The sequence below is a fragment of the Helianthus annuus genome, chromosome 16 (genome assembly GCF_002127325.2).
Source record: "Helianthus annuus cultivar XRQ/B chromosome 16, HanXRQr2.0-SUNRISE, whole genome shotgun sequence".
Classification (NCBI taxonomy): Eukaryota; Viridiplantae; Streptophyta; class Magnoliopsida; order Asterales; family Asteraceae; genus Helianthus; species Helianthus annuus.
Genome location: NC_035448.2, coordinates 19828886 through 19854018, shown reverse-complemented (window position 1 = coordinate 19854018; position 25133 = coordinate 19828886). Strand labels below are relative to the sequence as shown.

The 25133-nt window shown below is 37.0% G+C and overlaps 2 protein-coding genes across 2 annotated transcripts; one reads left to right on the top strand and one right to left on the bottom strand.

Moving 5' to 3' along the window:
* The first annotated feature begins 11069 nt into the window (after window positions 1-11069).
* LOC110919066 (oleosin) lies at window positions 11070-11675 on the top strand. Its single transcript, XM_022163343.2, has one exon. It carries the CDS (start codon window positions 11119-11121, stop codon window positions 11545-11547), a length of 429 nt encoding a protein of 142 aa, XP_022019035.1. The 5' UTR covers window positions 11070-11118; the 3' UTR covers window positions 11548-11675.
* A 3078-nt stretch (window positions 11676-14753) lies between these two features.
* LOC110915440 (tryptophan aminotransferase-related protein 2) lies at window positions 14754-23457 on the bottom strand. Its single transcript, XM_022160131.2, has 5 exons — window positions 22985-23457; window positions 16847-17150; window positions 15654-15934; window positions 15272-15573; window positions 14754-15199 (listed from the first exon to the last, which is right to left on the bottom strand). The coding sequence occupies exons 1-5, from the start codon at window positions 23230-23232 to the stop codon at window positions 15015-15017; spliced, it is 1320 nt and encodes a 439-aa protein (XP_022015823.1). The 5' UTR covers window positions 23233-23457; the 3' UTR covers window positions 14754-15014.
* Between the last annotated feature and the right edge of the window lie 1676 nt (window positions 23458-25133).

Here is a 25133-nt window from a genome sequence, read left to right as displayed (position 1 = left end):
GTAGGGTTATTATGGAGTCTATTTATCCATTGTTGACACTTTGGACCCTTACGTTCCATAGTTTTCACTGTTTGTCAACTTTAGTCCCTTTAAAGTTTGTTTTCGCATATGCAAAGTCTATGACACGTGTCAATGCATTATTGGACGTAAATTTTCGAGGTGTTACAGGACATATAGGGACACTCTAAATATTTTAGGGGTGTCGAAAATTATTTAGGAGGGTTGTTATATCCTCCCCACCTTGTTTTAGAGCTCGTCCTCGAGATCTACTGGAACAGGCGTGGATATTTCCTTTGCATTTCTGATTCAAGCTCCCCATGTGTATTCTAGTCCTCTTTTGGAGTCCCATTTTACTTTGACCAGAACTAATCTCTTGTGCTTGAGGTTCTTAACTTTCCTGTCTTCAATCTGTAGAGGCTTCTCTACAAATTTAAGTTGTTCATTTCCCTCTATATCTTTAAGAGGTACTACCAATGATTCATCAGCTAAGCATTTCATGAGATTAGATACATGAAATATATCATGTATTCCTACCATTTCCTCTAGCAGTTATAGCTGATAGGCTACAGGTCCTATTCTTCTGATAATCTCAAAAGGTCCAACATACCTAGGGCTTAGCTTTCCCCTTTTGATGAATCTTACCACTCCTTTCCAAGGAGAGACTTTCAATAACACCTTGTCTCCTACTTGAAATTCCAATGGCTTTCGTCTGTTATCTGCATAACTCTTCTGTCGATCACGTGCTGCTTTTAGTCTTTCCTTGACTTGAACAATTTTGTCGGTTGTTTCTTGTACTATATCAGGTCCGGATAGTTGTTTTTCTCCAATTTCTGCCTAACAGACTGGGGTTTGGCACTTTTGTCCATAAAGTGCTTCGAATGGTGCAGCATTGATACTTGTGTGATAGCTGTTATTATAAGAAAATTCTATTAAAGGCAGATAATCATCCCAATTACCTCCGAAATCGATTACACAAGCTCTAAGCATGTCCTCCATTGTCTGAATTGTCCTTTCGTTTTGTCCGTCCGTTTGAGGATGATAGGCTGTGCTTAGATTCAACTTGGTTCCCATTGCTTTTTGGAAACTTGTCCAAAAATGAGAGGTAAAACGACTATCTCTATCAGAAACAATTGATAAAGGAATTCCATGTAATGAAACTATTTCATTTACATACAATTTAGCTAACTGTTCTATACTGAAGGTTTCCTTCATTGGTAGGAAATGAGCTGATTTAGTTAGCCTGTCTACAATCAATCAGATTGTATCATTACCTTTCTTTGTTTTGGGTAATTTGGTAACAAAATCCATTGTTATCAATTCCCATTTCCAAACTGCCATTTCTAACTGCTGCAATAATCCTGAGGGTTTCTAATGTTCGGCTTTGACTTGGGAACAGGTTAAACATTTAGAAACATAGGCTGCTATATCCTTTTTCATTCCTATCCACCAGAAGTTCCTTCTTAAATCCTGATACATTTTATCATTTCCAGGATGCAGTGTATACTTAGACTTATGGGCTTCTTCTAATATACGATGGTGTAGGTTTCCTAATTTGGGTATCCACATTCTTTTCTTATGGAATCTCCAAATTCCATCTGTTCCTTGTTCTAATTCCTTAATCATTCCTTTCAACTTTTCAGTATCATTCTTGATTACTGATTCTTGTGCTTTTCTAATATGTTCATTTAAATATACCTGTAGATTTAATTTAAGAGAACACACTCTTTTTGGCTTTTCATGACACTTTCAACTTAAAGCATCAGCCACTACATTTGCCTTTCCTGCGTGATACTGGATATTACAATCATAATCACTAAGAATTTCCATCCAGGCCCTTTGTCTCATATTCAACTCCTTTTGCCCGAAGACATATCTTAAACTCTTATGGTCGGTGAAAATGGTAAACTTACTACCGTAATGGTAATGTCTCCAAATTTTAAGGGCAAAATTATGGCTCCTAACTCCAAATCATGGGTATAATAATTTTCTTAAGTTGTCTAGATGCATAGGCTATAACCTTTTGCCGTTGCATCAACACACATCCATAACCTAACTTAGAAGCGTCACAATAGACTACAAAGTCTTCAGTTCCTTCTGGTAACGCTAGTATGGGTGCATTGATTAGTCTTTGCTTAAGAATTCTAAAGGCTTATTCTTGTTTTGGTCCCCATTCAAACTTAACAGATTTACAGGTTAGCTTAGTTAAGGGAATGGCTATTCTAGAAAAATCTCGAATAAATCTTCTATAATAACCGGCTAATCCTAAGAAACTTCTAACTTCAGTTGGTGACTCAGGGGTTTTCCATTTGGTAATTGTTTCGATCTTGGTGGGATCTACATGAATTCCTTCATGATTGACTAAGTGTCCAAGAAACTGTACCTGTTCTAACCAAAACTCGCACTTCGAAAACTTTGCATAAAGCTTTTCTTTTCTCAACAAACTTAGAAGTGCGTGCAAATGTTTTGCATGCTCATCTTTACTCTTAGAGTAAATGAGAATATCATCTATAAAAACAATTATGAATTTATCCAAATATGGCTTACATATTCGGTTCATCATGTCCATAAATGCAGCTAGGGCATTGGTTAAACCAAATGGCATGACAGTAAATTCATAATGGCCGTACCTTGTTCTAAATGCGGTCTTAGGAATGTCCTCTTCCTGTACCTTTAATTGATGATATCCTGAGCGTAAATCAATCTAGCTCCTTGCAATTGATCGAACAGATCATCGATTCTTGGTAATGGATACCGATATTTAAACGCGACCTTGTTCAATTCGCGGTAGTCAATGCACATACGCATTGATCCGTCTTTCTTCTTAACAAATAAAATCGGTGCTCCCCATGGCGATAAGCTTGGCTATTTGAATCCTTTTTCCAACAATTCATCTAACTGTTTCTTCAGTTCCTGCATTTCTGCGGGTGCTAAACAGTAAGGTGCTTTGGCAATTGGTGTTGTTCCTGGTAGTAGATGGATCCTGAATTCAACTTCTCTGTCGGGCGGTAGTCCTGGTAATTCTTCTGGAAACACATCTGGAAACTGAGATACTACTGGAATACCTTTCAGTTCTTTTCCTTTAGTGTTAGTGATTATGGAAATCAAATACACTAATAACCCTTTTCTTATATAACTTGCTGTTTTCATCACAGAGATGAATTTTGTGGATCTAGAGGGCTTATCTCCTTTAATTGTGATCTTTTCACCCCTTGGTGAATTTACTTGAATCGACTTTTGATCACATAAAATACTGGCTTTATTGGCTATTAAGCAATTCATTCTTAATACAACATCAAATCCTGCCAGATTCATTGGATAAAGGTTTGTAATAAACTTTTGATTTAAAAACTCTATTCTTGCTCCCATTAAGATTTCAGAAATCTTAATGGTTTCTCCATTTGCTGTTTCTACTAGACATTCTTGTGGGAGTTTAGTTAATGGTCGATTGAGAAGTTTGCAAAATAAAGTATTAATAAAACTTTGGTTCGCACCCGAGTCAAATAATACTTTAGCAAAAACATCATTAACTAAAAACGTACCGGCTATCATGTCCAGGATCATCTTTGCTTCTTCCGCAGTCAGAACAAATGCCCTAGCATTCTTAGTCGTCTTATTGCCCATGGCTGGAACTAGTTTCGGACAGTTCGGCTTGATATGACCTTTTTCTCCACAGTTGAAGCACATTCCATTATTAGGTTTCTTCCTGCAATCCTCTTCCTTGTGTCCTGGTATCTTACAGAAATTGCAGTAAGTGCAGCATCTTCCTGAATGCTTTTTCTTGCAACCCTTGCAATAAGGTGCAGAGGTAGAACCTACATTTTTCCCACGGTTGGAATTTCCATAACGAAATTCTTGGGTAAGCCTTTGAGCTAGGTTCCTTCTATGGTCCTCCTCTCGTGCATGCACTAACTCATCTGTCAAGGTATTTGCTAGTTCTACAGCTTCTTCTATAGTTCGGGGTCTAGCTGCCTTGACTACATGCCTAATCTCACTGATTAATCCCCAGATGTAACGGGAGATTAATACTGGTTCTGGTGATGCAAGGGTTGGCACTATTCTAGCATATTCAAAGAATAACATAGTATAACCCTTACTATTTACTCCAGTCATTCTAAGGTTTAAGAACTTATTTGCTATCTGTTCTTTTTCATTGGGAGGGCATAATTTCCTTTCCACCATGTTCTTAAATTCTTCCCATTCCATATTGTAAACCCTGTCACTTCCCCTACACTGGAGGATAGTGTTCCACCATTCTAAGGCTGAGTTCTTAAACAGATTGGAAGCAAACATTATCTTATCCTCTTCCGCACACTTGCTTATTTTTAAGACAACCTCAATCTTTTCTATCCAGCGTAGAGCTGCAACGGCCCCTTCATTGCCCGAGAATTCCATTGGTTTACAAGACCAGAATTCTTTATAAGAACAACCATAAGACATGGTTCTTCTTCTTTTGGGAATAGGCACTTGAAGTATGGGTCCATTGTTTACGCTGTGTTCCGGTTCAATTGGTCGTTTACTGCCATGATCACTTTTGTTTTCTGCTTCCTTAACCGTTTTAATAATATATGGCATCGCATCTATTATTCCTTGTGCCACTATGTGTTGAATGACACTGTTATCCACTTGGTTTTCATTATTATCATTGTTCGGGTTATCGTTATTCGGGTTATTGTCATTCTGGTTTTCCTGGTTCACTTCATTGTCCATCTGAATTTTAAACATTTGCCACATATTAATATCACAAGATAATATTTAATCAATCACACAACACGCATATTGATCAAAATCGTCGAACATTGCGACTTACTCTTTCTTATATATTATGTATCTAATACAAACTGAAACTGGAATTTAAAATTACAATACTATTATGCATCCATAACTATTATCTAGGCATTATAATTTTTTTTCAAACATACACACATATTATATATATATATATATTATTATTATTTTATTATTATCACCATCACTGATATGGGTTCATCTAGAACTCCATATTACGCTCGTCATACTGCAGACGAGTCGTTCTCCGATCTGCCTCATCCTATCACTACCTTCCAAAATCTCCTCACCAAAGGTTCGGAGTTCTTGCACATTCTCTGCACTCATTAGGGGTGCAGGGGCTAGTACTGGGTTTGGGAACTGGGGCATGGGTTCTTGGTAAGGATAAGGATTCTCTAAAATTTCCCTAATGTATTGGTCATTATTATAGTAGGGATCTAGAGGGTCCAAATCTGGGTAGGCTGCTAGGTTTGGCATTGGTTCGTCTTCTGGTATTGGGTAGCGTTGCTGGTAATCCCTATGGTCGTCAAACCACGGGTCGTAATTTGGGTCTAAGGGATTGGGTGCTGGTACTCTAGGTATCTCAGTGGGGTCAAAGTCAGGCATTGGGATTTGGTTTTCTGGATTGTTTTCAGTTTCCATTGGCTGGGTGGGAAATAGTGGTAAGGGCTGGGGTGCTATGAGTTGCTCCAGGTTAGGGTCTGTAGCTGTGGTTGCTAGGATATGGAAATTTGCTAGACTCCTATTGAGCATATCCTAGGTGTGAGCATCTGTTTCTCTCTTGACGACTGCTACAGCACGCTGTTGTTGTAACTTTTTCATTCTCTTCCTACGTTCATGCGCTCCCCTACTGAACCATCCTCTCTTTTTAGGAGGGAATGGCTCTTCAGACTTAGCCTTAAACACGAATATCCCATCTTCATTGTCAGCTGAATACCCTGAGAGGGCAGGTTGTGAAGAGGTGCCTTCGCTCCTAGGTGAGCTGGACAACTGACGGTAGGCGTCGGAAGGTCCTTGGTCGCTCATACTGTAAACTAACAAATAGTCAAATAACACACAACAATAAAATACAAATATGCACGTAGTTCCGTAATTTATTTCCTAACATATTGAATAATATCTTGGTGTCAGGCTGTCAGCAGAACACTTCTGTGGCTGAATCAGTGGCTTAGCTCTGATACCACCTTCTGTCGCAACCCCCGTCCCCTATACTACCCTGGAATGGGCGGCCGCGGCCATTTCGGTGGTATCGGTGTTTATCATTTTGGCAGCGGAATTTAAATCAGGACCGTAGTTAGGAATTATTTTATCAGAGTAAAATACCACGCTTTTAATATATTAAACACATGGGAAAATCCCAAGTTTCAAGTATACACATTTTTCATAGGGATACACCCTATTTTATTTAATAAAAACATCTCTTTATTTTAGGTAACTTTATAGCCACTTTTCCAAGCCTTTAGTGCTGTCCAGCTGACTTCTATTTGGCTTTCACATTTTGTTACCTGAAACGCGTTTAAAAACATTTTGTCAGTGGGAAATACTGGTGAGTGAATCTCAGTTTAATCAAGATAAGTAAAACCATTGTACAGTATTGAGTTCGGTCGCACAATTACATTTGTTTCCATCTACTTTAATTATCACCCACGGTACTGTCAACCCGACTTGTGGTCATGTTACCACTCACAATGTAGTAACAAATTTCGTATACAAAACCACAACATACCGACGATAATTGTAGAATACAAATACTCAATCACTGCTTAATATTGTGTTAATTTAGTGAGGTTTTGTAAAAACAGTTTGCAAAAAGAAGATTACTCACATTGCTGTCTTAGGGTTTTCCTTAAGGATTTCCTGGTGATTATCTATAAATTACACAAATGCACACGCGTTAGTATAATAACCCAATATTTATATTAGTAATACCCTCCCAGAGACGGCATTCCAACGACTACGTCGGGCAGAACCACGACTGCCGTTACGGAACCCTGGATCAATCGGGCAGCGTATCTAATACGTAACCGGGGTTATGATACTTAGAACGAGGCAGAACTTCGTTATTTATGGGGGTATTATGCCCGAAAATTATAATTGCTATGTAGAAATTCGAGAGGGAAAGAAACTGACGATTGACCGAGCAGTTTAAGTCGATTAATAAGCATGTCAGAGTCTTCTTCGCATGTTATACTACATATTTACTTGTCGATTTCTTTTTAGTACCTATCAAGTTCAAAGCTACTAACATACTTTAGCAGCACTGAACTGAGGGACTAGTAGGGTATAGCGCCATTACGCCTTAAAAGTGATCATTTTCTCTCAGGCTACCCATTAAGGTGATATCCACTACATATTATCCTGCATAGATTCTTATATAATGTGGTTATTTTGATGTGCCATACGATATCTACACTTCTCACATCATTTGCCCTACGACTATACCACTTGACACAACATATGTAATTTGGTAGTCAAGACAAACGTACAACAAAACCAATATACTTGATTATTCGAATAAGTATTCCACACGCTATGCGACAGGAAAAATACTTATTCAGATATGTATTCTCCACACCAATATGTGGCACGGATAACAGAAAACCCTCACGCCACAGTCGGCGAGGTAAACAGACATGCCACCTACTATAAGCATCCCACACGCCGGTGCACGTCCAAGAAAAGAACGTAGTAGCTTACATAAAGTGCTCATTCACGCCTAACGTGTATAAAGCATTTTATTATCTCAACGAGTGTTCACTCACGCCAAGCGCGTAGAAAGCACTTTGTTGTTCAAGTGTTCATTAACGCCGCGCGGGTTATAAAGCACTTTCTGATATCTACAAGTGTTCATATAAACATTTGTAAACACAACATACCACCGCATTTGAACTGCATATCACGGTAAAAGACAACTCTGACACGAAATATTTTCATAATAACAAAGTCAGATGATCAAATTATACAGCGCTAAGAGTGGGCATCTTGGTAATAGATGTATTCAACCACTAGTACTCCAGTGGGTATCTTGGTAATAGATGCACAACCACTGATGAAAAACCAAGTACTTGTCCCACAATTATACAAATATTGTGGGGAACATAAATAACGCTCTAAGCACCCTTCCGAGGTCACTGAGAATAGCAAGCACTTCTGCAGGGGTGCATTATATATCATTCTTTTCGACGGCAACGATAACTGCTATAACCGGATCATCAATAACGACTGGTACAACCACCAGCGGTTTCACATTCGCCTAAGGTGGCATAACATCCACATATGCATCTATGACCACCAATGGCTGCACATTACGACAACGGAGACCCCGATGACACGGGCGCGTGGTAAGGACCGTCCTCACATCAACATCAACTCTTTCAATGAGTTGAACGCCGTTAGCGCACCATGTGTTAACCAACAAAAGTCACACCACAAGGTGGATATTCTACAGTAGCCCACACGACTGCGTGCACACCGCTAAGGCAGGGCCACATCCGCAAAAGTCATCCAAGGGCGAGACACTGAACTACCAAAACTCAGCCTGCTCCAAGGCTCACACGCGGGACCCAACCGCATATGCGCAACCTTAACAAGCTCGTGGTAATTCAAACGACAATTTTCTATAACCAATCAGCGTGCGTCAGGTTTACCCAACCAATTTCCACGATGAGCAATCGTATACTATTCATTGCTTATCTCTACTCACAGCCAACGACAACCGCAACAAACGTGGCCGGCGACTTTCTCGCACCCGGACGACATGTAAGCCTAAAATTAGTGATCTTCACTCTCGAGCTCCTAATAAGTCTAAGTGCTCCTCCCACGCTTGCACGCGGGAGCAACACTAGACTGGGGGACATGACGAGGTATGGTACCGGACCCGACCCGAACGGTCGGACTTTCCTGCTATTTATCACTTTTTTATTAATTATATATTATTATTATTGTGTACTAACCCGCGAAGCCCAGCGCATTGTAGTTTATACTACACTAGGCTGTGGGCTCGTAGAGACAACCCCTAACTGGGCCTGGCCCATTGAGGTTAGGGTTTTCCCATATCTCCTATATAAGGAGGTCTCTACCTCCTCATTAGGGCATGAGATATAGGGCAACACTTTTGTAGCTGGAAATAGGGGATTCTTCCTCTACCGGCCGTCTCTACATTGCCCACGTTTCTCTCTTCTTATTTGCAGGTCTAGGATGAGACGGAGAAGATGAGGTGTGGCCACGTTCGTATTCATCACCGTAAGAAGAACCGACCCGCTCAGGTCCATGCTTCTTCAAGACCTAACTCGAAAAAAAGGTTTGGGTCGACTAGCACGACTTGTTTTAAAAATAGATCGGATTCGGGTTAACCCGTATTAAAAACAACTCGGGTTCGGTTGACCTGTATAACGATTGACGTATTAACCGGTTCAAGTATTTAGAATTTTGTTTTTAATTATGTTTTTGTGTTATATGTTAGTCATAATAATGATAATTTTGCCACACCATATTATTTGCTTGTCACACTTATACTAATCACTAAACATATTCGGATTGACCAGAATTTATGTGTGTGCGATCTTTGACATTGATAATAATATGGATCGGGATCGGGTTATACATTTCACTCACCAACCCGCAACACGTCAACCCACTAACCGACACGATAGACACCCCTAATTTTCTCTATGTGATACAGCGGGAAAGCTGTATATTAATTACCTTACTACACAAAAGATGGTCTACATATTTACACGAATTACTAGTAGTGAAATAAAAAAGTATAGATTTTAACTTTTATCATAAATAAATACTATAAAAATGAATATAGGTAATAATACTGGCATTGTTCAAAAAATTGTCTATCCCTACTCTACAATAACAAAAAAATCTATACTATATAATAAAAGAAACCACTTTAGGTACACTTGTCATCATATTAGGTCATCTCTTATAGATAATTATAATTTTAGTTTAATCTCTTCTAATTAATTATAGATAAACTATTAACTCATATATAATGATTGTTTAATAGGCAAATATTTATCAACTATATGTTTACATATATAAATGTGGCTAAATCGTATATACAACCACCTTTAATCCAAGAATCTATTTAGTCAAACAAATTTATTAATACCAAATTTAATAAATCAATTATCACTAATAAATATTTGGCTATTATGACTAAAATTTTGAATATTATATCCTAATTGTACAATAATAGGTAATTTTGATTTAATGTTAGATTGAATTTAGATTGAATTGGACCAATGATAATGGTTCAACTTAATTAAAAATAAAAAAAGTAATTCTCTGTTTTAGTTGATGATTTAGAAGAAAATAAATAGAGTCACAATTTTTTCAATTTCACTATTTCTTATTACATAATAATAATTTAAATTATTATGCATCCTCGCCTTCTTGTAATCTTTTACCCTTTTGTGTTTTCTTTATAATTTCTCATGCCTTTGCTTTATTACACAATACTAAAATTAATACTATGTTGCAAGAATCGTATTTAAGTAACCACAAAATAAGCATAAATAACCTTATTTTTTAAATTAAAATTCTAAGTGAACATATTTAAGTAATAACAAAATAAGCACAAATAATCTTTTTTTAATTAAAACTATAAATGAAAATACAAGTAACAATAAATACATAAATAATCACTTATAACAAAATAACATGTATATTAACATAATATAAAACTAGAGTTAGACGTTCTTAATTAACTTGACATTTCATATCAAACATATATAAAACTAGAGTTAGACGTTCATAATTAACTTGACGTTTAATGATAATTCATTTGGCATTCAAATTTATTTAACAATTTAACCTTATAATAAATAAAAAATAAAATAAAATGTTATAATAAGAAAATAGTATATCAAAGTCCAATTTTTATGTTTACATCATGATGACTACATGTTTTAACCAATTATATTATATTTATTTATCCGTGTAATATACGAGTAAATTCAACTCTGTAATAAATATGATTTTTTAAGATATACCTTTTTTTATTACTTAATATATAAATTACTTTTATTCACTCCGTGTAATACACAGAGTTCTAACCTAATATATATTTTATTTTAAATACAAGGTTTAAGCGAGTCAGTACCGTATCAATATCCTAACAAACCAAACATACGCCGAACGAACTCGCCTCGGTGTATGATGACAAATTTCACCAGTTTATCTATCCGTGTACATATCGACTTGTAAGTTGTGTAAACTAACATCTGTCATTATTATCCACGTGTCCAAACCCTTATCCTCTTTACATACCCCCACCCACCCACCCCCTCCTTACCAAACCGCACCCACCCACCACCGTCAATGGCGGAGCACCACCACCAGCAGCAGCATCATCCCATAAACACCAACACTCATTTTCATCAAAATAATGTATATTCTACGTCAAAACTCCTAGCAGTCCTGACCCTCTTTCCCATTGGCGGCCTCTGCTTCCTTCTCTCCGGCCTCATTCTCACCGGAACTCTTATCGGACTCACCATCGCCACTCCAGTTTTCTTCATTTTCAGCCCCGTTCTGCTCCCGGCGATACTGACCGTCGGGTTGATGGTCACCGGGTTCTTAACGTCGGTAGCTTTTGGAATCACGGCTCTTTCATCACTAGCCTACATAGTGAGCTACTTCCGGCGGACGAGTGGCTGGAGACGTAAGAGGAGAGGTTATACAACTGGGTATTTGGGCCAGAAGGTGAAAGATATGGGCCTAAAGACCCAAGAAACGGATTGGGCCTGAGGTCTTGTGAAGCTGGTAATGGGTCTAGTTGGGTAGGGCCTGTAGATTTAATAAGGTTCTTGATGTTATTGTTGTTGTGTAATGGTTATATGCAGATGAATAAAGAATAAGGAAATCAAATAATGTAATTAGCAGTGTCGTAAACGAACCGAATCTTCAGTGAACGGTTTGTAAATCGGTTGGCGGGAAGTTCGTTTATGTTCGTTCGTTTATTAAATGAATGAACACGAGCAAAAAATTTTGTTCGTTAAGCTAAAACGAACGAATGTGAACAGAGACGAACAAACGTGAACAGAGGATGTGTTCGTTCGTTTATGTCCCTGAACGTTCGTTAATGTGTCCATTTATGTTCATTTGTGTTTGTTCACTTAAAGGTTTTTATATGTTATATTTTTATTTTATTGGTTTTATTTTTAAAAAAAAAAGTTGAAGCCCTAGTTATACTATACGTATTTGCCAACTTTCCTACTACTAATTTTTTTGTTTTAATTTTTCGTAATTTTTGTGATGAGAAATGTAGATTATATTGTAAAATGAATATATATTCGTTTGTATAGTTTTTTTTGTATACATGAACATTCGTTTGTGTTCATGAACATTTCTTTGTGTTTTTGTGTTCGTTTACGTTCGTGAACAGTTCATGAGAATACGAACAAAAAATCTCGTTCGGTAAACGTTTGTGAACACTTCATGAGCATCAAGGTCGTTTCAGCGTTTTTGTAGACCCTAAGCGGACTACGAAGTGGAGGCCCTTTTGCAAAACATATAGAGATTAATAGAAAAATTAGTTGCTAAAGTTATAGCCGATCCCGACAGACCCGACGCTATGAGTGATTACCGCTAGTGGTAGCCGATAACCTAGAAAATCGAAAGAGCAGGTTGCGATAGGAGGTAGGAACGATGACTGCGGCTCAATTTTAGGGATTTTTGGCGCTGATTCACGGAATTCGGATGAGGTCGAGTGGTAGATGGTTGCTACAAACTGCAGTTATGACTGTGTTTTAATTTCGAAACTGGGTCTTGAATGTGGATTTTTTTTCCTAAACAATTTTTATCTGCGTAACTTTATTAAAAAAAACATGGTTTCGTTTTGCTTTTTATTTGAGCCTGATACATATACAATATATAAAACTTTACTAAAAACTGGAGACCCTTGATTTTTGGTGGCCCTAGAACCATGCCTAGATTGGTAAGCCTAACGGACCGGCCCTGATGAGCATGTTGATTCCTTATGAACGAACACGAACAAGTTCTTGTTCATGTTTGTTCGGTTCATTAGCAAGGGGTATATTCGTCATCTGACTAATTTAATATAAGTCAAAAAACAAATAGAAAGTTGTTGCCGGGTTTCAATTATTATTACTTATATAATATAATTATATAATATAATAAATAGATATAATAATGTTAAAATTTTAAAAATAAATATAAGTTATATATGTGATGTTATATGAATCTAAATATTAATAAAAGACTACAATTAATGCCACGTGGCAATTTCTCCTTCAACTTCACAATTATATTTTTATTTAAAAATATTTTATATCCTTATCCTTATTATTATTATTATTATTATTATTATTATTATTATTATTATTATTATTATTATTATTATTATTATTATTATCATCTATAAATCTCTTAATTTCAATTTTAATATTATATATAAAAAATATTTTATTATCCTTATCCTTATTATTATTATTATTAAATCTCTCAATTTTAATTTTAATAACATAGGGAGGAATATTATATTTTTTTGTCTTTTTGTCTTTTTTTTTTTTTTTTTTTTTTTGGAATTATGATTTTTCATTTTGTAACAAAACTTTAGGTTTTATAATTTGTGTCACAGAGGTTAAATAATTTTAGTTTTTGTTTTACGTTTTTCTCGGATTTGTTCGTCGTTCGTTGCTATTTAGCGCAGTGTTTGATAGTCACATTTGGCCAGTCGTGGTTTTTTTTTTTCATTCGTAATTGGTGATCACATTTGGTCTTTTAAGTTTGTTTTACCCCCCTCCACTTTCTAATACGCATCGTTATAAATTCGACTCCTTCTACGTTTTACGTCACGTAAGTCACTTTGTGTTGGAAATTCGTGTTTTTTACGCTTTACCCAGTTTTGGTCTTCGTTCGATGCTACTTAGCATGCTTTTACGTCCCCATCTCCTCAACGTTGGTAGCACGTTATAACTAAAATTATTATCAATAATATTAATAATAGGTTTAGAATCAAATACAAAGATTCAGAAAATAAGAAGTCGTACAAAGGGTATCAAATAGACTCTGATTGACCTTATTCAACCGACATTAAAGCCGTCTTATTGAACTCTACGACATTAATTAATATGTACGAGTTGATGGGTTACATTTATATTAACTCATTTATGTCAATGTGGTATGTAAATGTCTATGTCTTTGTTTTGCATTTACATGAAATATCTATACTATATAGTTTAAATTGTTCAACCCGTGTAACACACGGGGAACTAACCTAGTAGTTTATGAATAAATTATTGGTTGTTCGTTTAAACATGCATGAACAAATTAGGTTTGATGATGTAAATCACGAAAAGAAGAGGAGATGGGTCATGGGTATTATATCTTGTACGAAATTTAGAATAAAGGATATATGAAGAGATATGGGCCCAGACCCATAGGACTGACCCACTCCCTAAAAGGGCTACAAAGCCCATCTCATCAAAAAGGGCTTCAATGCCAACTATGTCCACCAATATTAGCCACTACATGATGTCCACACCAATAGAAGGCACTATGCCACTATATGATGCCCATTAATAGAAAGCTAGATGTCACTCTTAAGCGGTTATACCTTAAAGGGGACGCCACCCATGACGAAAGCGGCAGGTAGCTAATCCTAGTATAACAATCATGAAAGGTTAGCCAATATTCACCATTCTCTCTCTTAATCATATTTCATCGGTGAAGACGAAACGTACGTATTCTCACGCTGAAAAGTGGTCACAGATAGATACCCCTTCCTGTGGCGAGTATAATGGCGTTTTCTGTTTTGTAGATTCATTCCTTGACGTAACCTGGTGGTACTCGGATCAAACCCTCTTGTGAGCTCAAACCCAGATCTTACTCGATAGGCCGTTGTTTCTTCAATATAGTTGTTAGGGTAGTTAAGTTTGTTAGATGACAGTTTAATCTTCTAACTAGTATAAATACATAGAGAAACAAATACATTTCCACATTCAATACTCTGTGTAGATTAGCTTAGGAGTAGTTTTGGGTAGAATCTACCTTACAAATATCGCGCACGCGACACAACACAACAACATCATGAAGTCTTGGAACTAAGGTTGGTCATACATGAATTATATCAGCTATTTAGATCACTTATGGTTTGTCAAGAACAAGCCTAATGACCCGCACAAATAGTCACGTAAAACATCACCAACATACAGAAAACATCTTTTTACAGATCTAACCGGCCCCGTCATCTTTCAAGAGACAATTGCAGGCAGCCTCTGAGTTAAAAGCTTGAATTCTTTTTCTCTACTTAACATGCTCACCCTCACATACTTCATGCTAGCCCCAAAGTGCTTCCCACCTCTTGTTAAAATCTTATGCTTCCTCAGAAACCCTTCACAATCATCCACGTCTCCCTCACATTTTAACCAAGCAAATGCTGCGTTAAAAAAAAAAATTGTTACGCGCTCTTACATGTAAAAGAAACCGTAAACAAAGTTTGTGAAGTTACCAGGAAGCTGCCCAAAAGTTCGGCCGCTGAATGAACATGTTTCCTGTTGGAAATCTGGCAAACTGAAAAGCTCGGTTTTACTCACGGCTTCTCTAATTTCCTTCCATCTCTCTGCCATGAGTTTGTAGCTATAATCAAAGAAAGTTTCCGCATCTTTTTCGTTGGCATGATCACAGCTATCGGATATGGCTTCCAGAATCTTTGCTGCTCGGATTTGTGAATCTTTAGATACACCAATAGTGTTGATCTCTATAAATGTGGTCATTTTTCTAGCAATCTCTCTATCTTTCACAAGAGCCCAACTGCAACATTTCGAGTTAAATTGATGTTTGACCAAAAAAGGTCAACGGAAACAAGACTTGATAAGGCGATGAGAAAGTACCCGATTCGGGAACCAGCATGGCCAGTACTTTTGGAGACAGTAAAGAGCATTATATCGTAGTCTGCAGGCGATAAAATCGGTGTGTATTGTGGCCAATAATAAGCAAGATCATGAATCAAGATTCCTTTATCCCTTTTGACTACATCTTGTCTTGTGGATCCATCAGGGTTGTTAGGAGATGTGACTAGCTCAATGTAAGGTTCTTGTTTGTTAAACTCCTTTGCGTCACCAGCCCATTTGTGTAGCCCGGATTTCAAGTAGTCTGTCATCAGCGGGTAAGACTGCAAGCAATTTTTAACGATTTAATCAAAATGACACAAAGTGGAAGCATAAACAATAACAACGAGATTACTCTTGCTTATCATCGAGTCTAAAGGTCAAGGCTCTAGATGATAGAATTTGGGTTAGACAGTTGAGCCAAAACGCATATGCTAGTTTGCACACGATCTGGCCCGTTGAGATTTTTTCTATCTATTACTTATGGACCTATAACTCCAGACATAGCCAAATTATGCTCTTTTTGAGTTGGGCTATTTTCTAGTCCATTTGCTTATGTGCGGTTAGTCCAAGTATGAGTCTGCTAGCCCGTGAATGAGCTTTGTATCACATAATCATAACCATAATGTACTTTTTTAATCTCTATTTAGTGATCCCACATCATGATGATGATGACGACGACGACATGTATGTGTGTTCAAAAATCGGAAGGAATAATATTTAATGAAACCATGGTCATTTTAGATAACTTGAATTTCAAGTATTATGTGATATATTTAAGTTGACATAGGAATCTGTTGACTTGTTAAAGCCATGTTGTTTTCCTGTAAGTGAATATCCAAGTTCCAAGCTAAGTTATCTCAGTTTCACCAAATCCGTAGGTGCAACGGATTGAATCACTAAATGCCTTCATGAGTGACATAAACACATGTCTCGCCGGCACATGCAAACACCACATTAATAGATATGCAAGCAACAAGCACAAGGTACAAAGCCATTAAACCCTCTTTAATGCTAGTACACACAAACCCAATATTGAAACTTTTCTCATTTTTGTTTTTGCTTTTGCTTTCACAAAAAGGGATCAATAAATAGTTGTAGAAAAGCATGCATACAGTTATGAATCCATGTGTGACTTAATAAACTAGTAAACAGTAGTTTGTAATTTAAACTTAAAGGATTAAGGGTTTGATTACCGAGTAAAATGGAGCAGCAGACACGACGTTTATGGGCTCCGAAGCATTATGAGGTGAAAGTGCATAAAGTGCAGCCTGATAAAGTTGTGAAGAGCCCGTTCCCACTACAATGTGTCGACCCTCTGTGACCGCATTGCCGACAACTTTGTGCAGCCTCGTGATGGCACTCATGAGCCCGCGCTCCAAAAACCAGCATATGTTTTTTATGTCCGAAAAGTAGCTTATATGTTGCCAACTGGAAGTCACAACGGTTGTTTCTTTGCCCTTTTGTTTCCAAAAGTTCTCATACATGGTCGGGTCGCCACTAAGAAGTGTCACATGTTAAAAAAATAAGTAAAATTAGTAATTAAACAATGGCCCGCCCGGTCATGTTATGGTTAAAGAATCCTTGTAAGGTTTAAAAATACTAGAAACATGGTAACATGTGTAAAGATCCAAATGTGGACTTAAAGTTAGTAAACAAAAAGAATATAACATATGCAAGCAATAGGGATTAAAATATTGTATTGAGTTAGTTAGGTTTGTAATGCAGATCTTGTCTATAACAACCTCTACTCCGTAGGAATAGAGAGGCTGCTTCTAGTGAGACCCCGGCTCGAGATAAGTGAATAGTTCAATCGCCTTATTACCCGAATGTGCATTATTATTTTATAGTGATACCTAAAGTCCTAAACTATTATTTTATAAAACAAAAACAAAAGGAACAAGTTAAGCATGATGGCCATGAGACTGACATGGTAACATGTTTTGTTTTGTGGACTTTAACCAACCACATGAGCATAAACAGTTTCACATTAATACACGTGAACTTTTCATTATTTTCCACAGAAAAACCAATATGACACTTGAAGTGTTTGATTCAACGATGAACAGAAGTATACTGTTTGTTTAAAAGCAGCCAGCTGATCATGCAATAACAATTCTCCTTTATGCTACTTTAAATAAACTAATTACATAATTAAAGTGGAAAAGTTATTATTATCTTATTACTATTATTATTATTATTCTGTTGAAAGAACAAGGTACATGAAGAAAGCATAAAACAGCAAAGCAATGTAAATCATTAATGTTTAGAGAAACCCAAACGAGATTATTATTTTGTGAGTTATGGATCTTCTTTTAACCCTCTTCCACATTTCTGTCCGTTCACATACGAGTCGGGCATTCGAGTTATCGGCCTGCATCAGTTACAGGGCCATTTCCGAGGATTCGGGTGCCCTATGCAAATAGAAAAAATGGGCCCCTAGAATATAAACTTTTATATAAATGAGTGGTTAAACTAAAAAAGTTTAGATGGGCCAAACTAAACAGGTTATTGGGTTTACTTAATTGAGTTAGTTTAATAAAAAGGTTAGTTGTTTAAATAAGTTACTGGGTTTTTAAATTTATAGTTTTTTGTTTCAAAATAATTATATATATAAAGTTTGTTTTTTAAATTTGGACCCCAAAAAAACAGGCGATATACGGTCTCACCTCTTGCACTCTATATAAGATCCGGCCCAGTCAGTTGTGGTCAATGTTTTAAAAACCGGTTTTTAAATCATACCTGGTTGGGCTATGAAATGGTTCAACCAGTTGAACCGGATTGTACCGGGCGGTTTAACCGGGTTACTAGTTAACCCTGTAATTCCATAAAATACATATTCATCTAAAAAAATGATCCAATCTCAATTAGATAAACAATATTACATAAACATTATACGAGGTGGGTAACGGTTACAACAACAATGGAATATTGGAATGGAATGCACTAGGCTAATTAACGGAAATATATGGAAGCTCAATATTATCTTTTAAATGTAGAAATCAAATTTTAAGATAATGCAAACCGGTTCAACGCTTTGAACCGGTAGAACCGGATTTACCACCTGTACATAAGACATATCGTATTCGGGCTTACCCGCCTTTATCGTACCAGACCTGTGTCCAGTATCTAGTATTACCGGATTAACCAATCGGTTTATACCGGTATTTAAAACATCGGTTCGATGGGCACTTTAACCCAGAATGCACAGTAGAATAAAACGGTAGACCCGAGAATCGGGAAGTCAAATTTTGGGGGTAAAAAACGAGAAAACGGGTAACACTGACATTCACCGTCGTAATTCACGTCGTCTTGTCTTTGTCTCTAGTCTAGCATAATTTGGCGCACCTTAACGTCTTGTCGTTTTTCCATTTTATTTTATATTTGGATTTTGTTACACTTCTTTGATTAGTTATACTTGTACTTAACTAGTTTAATCAAACATATATACATACAGCTTTATTTATAATTGGTGTTTGTGTGATACAACGGGAAGCATGTATGAATTTCAAAGTGGAATAGTTTAATCGACAAATGTTGTCTCCTAAAAACATATCACACGTATTTTACATCAATCAAAAGTTATAAAAAAATGAATATTAATATTGGTATTGATATTATTTTGTTGGCATCGGTTCAATTCTTTGACAGTGAAGATACTCGATGTAGTTTATAATATAAAAAAACTTGATTTTGAATGAAAGTTCGTTTTCAATAAAATCTACATCGAAATGTTAATAAAAATATTATTCGGTGTTAGTACGAAGATACGAAAACTAAAAATAAGCAAAAATACAAACCGAACATCGTAGCTATTCCTATGTTGTCAAAAGCGCAAGGCGCACTGATAGAACTCAGAAGAATAATCCAATTCGAGAAGGATTAGGTCTCCAATTTCAAAGGTATAAAACCCTAATTTTTATAAAATAAACATCGACATCTGAAACATTACCTATTCTGCCCTATTTAACATAAAAGAAAAGAAGTTAATTAACTGCTAGAAACTGCCCACTACTTGCTCCCAGAACCGTTCCCCCCAAAACTCATTTCTGCAGATAATTAAATGGGTCAAATACCCATCTGGAGCTGCCCACAAGACATGGGTCGACCCATGGGTTCGTATCAATACTTCCGGCCCGGAAAATCGACTTGTCCTCAAGTCGAAAGAAGGGAAAAACGTTATGCCAAGCAATAAGCCATTTAATTGCAGGCTGATCCGCTTCGTGGACCCATATACGAGCTAAGACAGAATGTCGTTGCAGGTCGATTTCCCAACTTTTAATAACCGTAACCATAGGCGTGGCGGGTACCTTTGATGATGGCCTTGCAATGGGTCCACTAGACCTGCCACAGAGAATTGATAAGTCATTTGTAATTGCTTGCAAACTGATTGCAGCCAATTCATCCCCGTGATTCTCATGTTCTCCGCCTTCCGGATGGGTCTGATCTTCTGCCTCATCAAGGATCACGTGTAAGCTGATTTCAGCCATCTTCTCTTCCTGGTTAGTAACAGGCTCTAAGGTTTCCTGTTGAACCTTCTCAACTGTCTCCTCGGAAGCTTCAAACAGCTTGAAAGTTTCTTTGACCTCAGCCCTCCTGCCCCGAAGAGAACGCACCTTTGCTTCAAATTCAACTGCACGATTTATGGCTTCACAAACTGTCCTGGGTTTGTGAATTCGAACTCCAGCTTTTAGTTCATCTTTTAGCCCATTTAAAAATACACCCAGCAAGCAATTGTCTGGCCAATTGAATACCTGTGCCGACCTCTTTGCAAATTCCTGACGGTACTCCTGTACAGTACCAGTTTGCCTAATGCTGCACAAATATTCGTCTGGATTTTGGAATTTTGCAGAGCCAAAACCGCTGCTCTTTTCTTTAGAGAGAACGTGTGATTTGAGCGCTGCAACCTCTTCTTTGAGAGACTCAAGTTTAGCAGCAATTGCTGCCAATTGAACTCCAGTAGACTCTGAATTCACTCCGCCTCCATTTGGATTGTTCCGGGTCGAGGATGCCATTCGATTTCCCGGCAATGGAACCATTGATAGAACTCAGAAGAATAATCCAATTCGAGAAGGATTAGGTCTCCAATTTCAAAGGTATAAAACCCTAATTTTTATAAAATAAACATCGACATCTGAAACATTACCTATTCTGCCCTATTTAACATAAAAGAAAAGAAGTTAATTAACTGCTAGAAACTGCCCACTACTTGCTCCCAGAACCGTTCCCCCCAAAACTCATTTCTGCAGATAATTAAATGGGTCAAATACCCATCTGGAGCTGCCCACAAGACATGGGTCGACCCATGGGTTCGTATCACGCACTTAAGGCGCATATGTCTCGCCCGGAGCCTAGGCGCAAGGCGCTAAAAAGCGAGGGCTTTTTTAAGTGAGGCACAGAGTACAAAAATACTAGTTTTAGGGGTTTTAGACTTGTTTAGGGCTAGTTTAATAATAGGCCTTAACAACTATTACATTAATACTATTTTACAAATACAATAAAAATCTAATTATTATTATATATAATTCATATAAGAAAAATAAAAGCTGTTATAAATAAGAAAATAAGATATAAACAAGGTTAATTGAAAGATTTATGGCACAAATCGTGGATACAGAAATCTCAGTAGTAAATAAAAAAGAAAGCTCAAATATAACAAAAATAGAAAAGGAAAGCCCAATATTTTTTTTTAAATACGCAAACATTAAAACCCTAGGAGTATATGTCAAAAAAAAAGACTGCCGCTCTTGCAAAGTAGAAAAAAAAAAAAGAAGGAACGTGAGAAGAATGAAGACACAGAAGGTGATTGCTGCACTTAAATCGGTTTGTCACTCCTTTTTCTTCTTCATTGCGCCTCACTTGTTTAAATCCCGCACCTTTTCTCGCCTGCGCCTGGCTCTGGGCGCTCGCCTGAGCAGCGTTTTTACAGAAAAAAACCCATATTCTCGCCTGAGCCATCACCAGACGCTATAGCCGCGCCTAGCTGCGCCCGGTCGCCTAGGCGCGCGCCTTACGCGCTTTTGACAACATAGAGCTATTCATCAAATTAACTAAATTAAAAAGTTGTGAATTATTCATATGATAGTTTATTCCACAATTATCTTATACTTGATGATAAACTTAAAGAAAATCATTAATAGTAATAAAATCTAATTTTCATTTAGGTCAATTAATTTTGGCATTTCCATTTAATTGTTGGGTTTTTTTTTATTTAATTTTTTAACAATTTGACTAGTTGGATTTGTTTTTATCTGAGCTTAAAATAAAATCTAGGTTTAATTGCTTAAACCATAGTTATTAAAGGCGCTAGGCGCATAACCCACGCCTAGGGCCTAGAAGCAAGGCACAAAAAAAGTAAGGGGCTGATAAAAAAGCGCCTAATTAAAATAAAATAAAAATATATTATGCACTAAAAAGTAATAATATTCTTCGGATAAAATTAAAAAAAGCTATTATATAACATTTAATATCATCTATTTAGTATCAAAAGTTGTAAAATATTAACGTATTGGTGTAGAAAGGTAGTTTTCTTTGGGTAAAAGTAGAAATCTAGCTGTTTTTTGCTATAATTTAGAGACTTTGGCCGGAATCTAGGAATCTCGCCGGAATCTCGTCTGAACTATCACCTCGAGAACTAAAGCGCAATTGTCTCGCTTCGCCTAGAAAATGGGCCTCGGTGCACGAGGCGATGACTTTTAACAACTATGGTTTAAACTAGTTGGCCTTTATATTATTTGAAATTTAATATACCCACCCGGTCCTCCTCCAAAGCCAACTCAAAGGTTAGTAGCGGAGCTTGAATCAAAAATCACTTGGAGCCGGACACTCAAAATCCAAATTAGTAAGAGCTGAACTATTAAAAATCCAATGTTTTACATTAAAAAATTGAAAATCTCCAGTAAAATTAACATTAAGCGAAAAATCACTACGGGTCAGGACACTGCCGGGCTACAAGTAACCTCTGCCACTATCACCACTTTGGTGGGGTGATAGAGGTTTTATGTCTAGTGAAAGAATAGGGTTTAATTCCTGGCATAAGGTAAATTTAGTGTAATTCATAGTGATCATGTAACCTTTGTTAAAAAACTAAAATAAAATTAAGAGTATTTTATCGTTAAAAAAAATAAATAAAAAATAAAGAGGTAATTGCATTTCAGAATAACATAATAATAATAATAATAATATTTATTTTTGAATTTGTATACTCAAACAATTATTATTATTATTATTATTATTATTATTATTATTATTATTATCATTATATTATTATTATTATTTAAAAAATATAGAAAAAGATTGACTAGTATGATTTTGGTAGTGGAGTAAGTACTCACTGGTCAAGATTGATTACAGCAGTGTTCTCCCTAACGAAAGGAGCAGCAGCAGCAGACGACGTCGTTGCCAGTATGGTGTCATGGTCCTTGTGTTTCTCACCATTAAAACACAACCCAAGCTTCTGCTCCCAGCTACTCCATTTATTTGCTACTGTTTCTTCATCATAACTTATTTTCCAAATCAAACACATATTCATTGCTAAAGATACCACCAAAACATGTTTTAAATTAAACACAAAATCCCCCATCACTTTCTTTCTTTTCAAATCATTGAACTAGCTAATTGTTTGGAAGTGGTTTGTTTGGTTATTACCAACAGAAATTGGGGGAAACTGATGTGTGTTTTATGGGCTCAAGGATTACATATACACATGAAGTTGGAGGGAAGAGAGAAAGAGGGAAGAGAGTGTTTGATGTGTTGGAAATGGGGATTCAATTCAAAGGCTGGTTACTATTCCCTTTGCAATTCAGCTTTCCAACTTGCTTAATATATATATATTCTCTTTTATTTTTTTTTATATTACAAAAGTAATTGTCACACCCCCAAAATCCACCTGCGGATAACACCCGCTTCGAGGGCGTGACTGACCAGGATCCAGCCACCAATTATACTGAATAATTAACTTGATAACAAAAGTAATACTTACTAACCATAAGATTAGCAAATAATCAAGTTCAGAGTTTAAGGTTTTAAGTTCAAACAGTTAATAAGTAGCGGAAGCATAAGTAAGGCAGTTTAAACAAAGTTCATAATTCAAAATAAGGTGACACCCAACACAAGGGTGAACAGACACTACACGTTCCCAAGCAGCAAGCTCCTTCGTCACGGGTTACCTGCAAAGCATGCAGTAAGGGGTCAACAATAATGCTGAGTGAGTTCACTAGTTGTCCAGTTTTAATTTCCAAAAACTTGTTTCACCAGTTAATTTATCCGTTTATACATGCCATGGGGAGCTACCCCAAAAGTTAGCGACTAAACTGTTTTTCCAATACCGAACACTAGGTAACCGTTGCGTTTCCGCAGGATGCCCCGATGTCAATGTTCTATCATCATTGACGGATGCCTGAGTACATTAGTTCACGACCGATCCCAAACCAGGGCACGGTGTGAGGCTGGTAAACACCTAAATAGCGCTATCAACTAATAACCCGTTCGCCTGACCCCGGCGACTAATCGGTATTTGTAGTAGGGACTTGAGTGATAGAGTTTCGTTTAGTGCCGTTATTTGCAATCCGTATAAACAGTAATTAACCAAAAGGTTTCCCAATACCAGGGAAGGAAAGCAAGTTTTGTTCCCAATAACTAGGGAAGGTATGTAAATGGTATCCCCTTTTCAAGGGGATAGGGTTGTTTTAGTCTCGTGTCCCAAACCACCGGGACGCATGCTTTTAAGTTGTGAACTCACCTTGGGTTGCTCGGTAGATTTAGGTTACTTGGTCAAACACGCTGGTCACCACGTCCTAACATGGTTACCGGTATAGGTCAGGTTCGGTATACAAGCATTCACGTAAAACACATACTGGCACGTAACATACATACAAATAAACAGTCGTGGGGTTATTGGGCCGGCCTAAACAATTAAGCAGTCAACAGCAACACATAATCCAGTCAACAGATAGCCCAAGTTAAACACATATTGGCCCAATAACCAAAATGGACAGCCCACTCGCAACCAGGCGGTCTCGAGTCGCAACCAGGAGGTTTCGGCTTGTCACGTTGTGGTTGCGAGTCGCAACCGCGTGGTCTCGAGTCATCACGCTGTGGTTGCGAGTCGCAACGATCGTAGTCTCGAGTCGCAATCTCGTGGTTTCGAGTTGTCCTGCTATGGTTGCGAGTCGCAACGGCGTGGTCTCGAGTCGTAATCTCGTGGTTTCGAGTCGGAATGCTGTCACTTTCATGCACACGTGATGATGCAGATATGACAGTCCAATTTGTACATATGAAATCAGACCCAGATTAGGAAACTACCAATAAGGTTTCTACAAACACTTTGCCTAATCTGAATATTAGTAAACTTAGATCAAACTTTGCCATTTTTACATCTTCAAGTCATATTCAACTAGTTCATCACAAGTTCATCATTCTAGGGTTTTCATATTCAAACATACCATACATTTATGAACCAAAATCACACATAATTTAACGAGA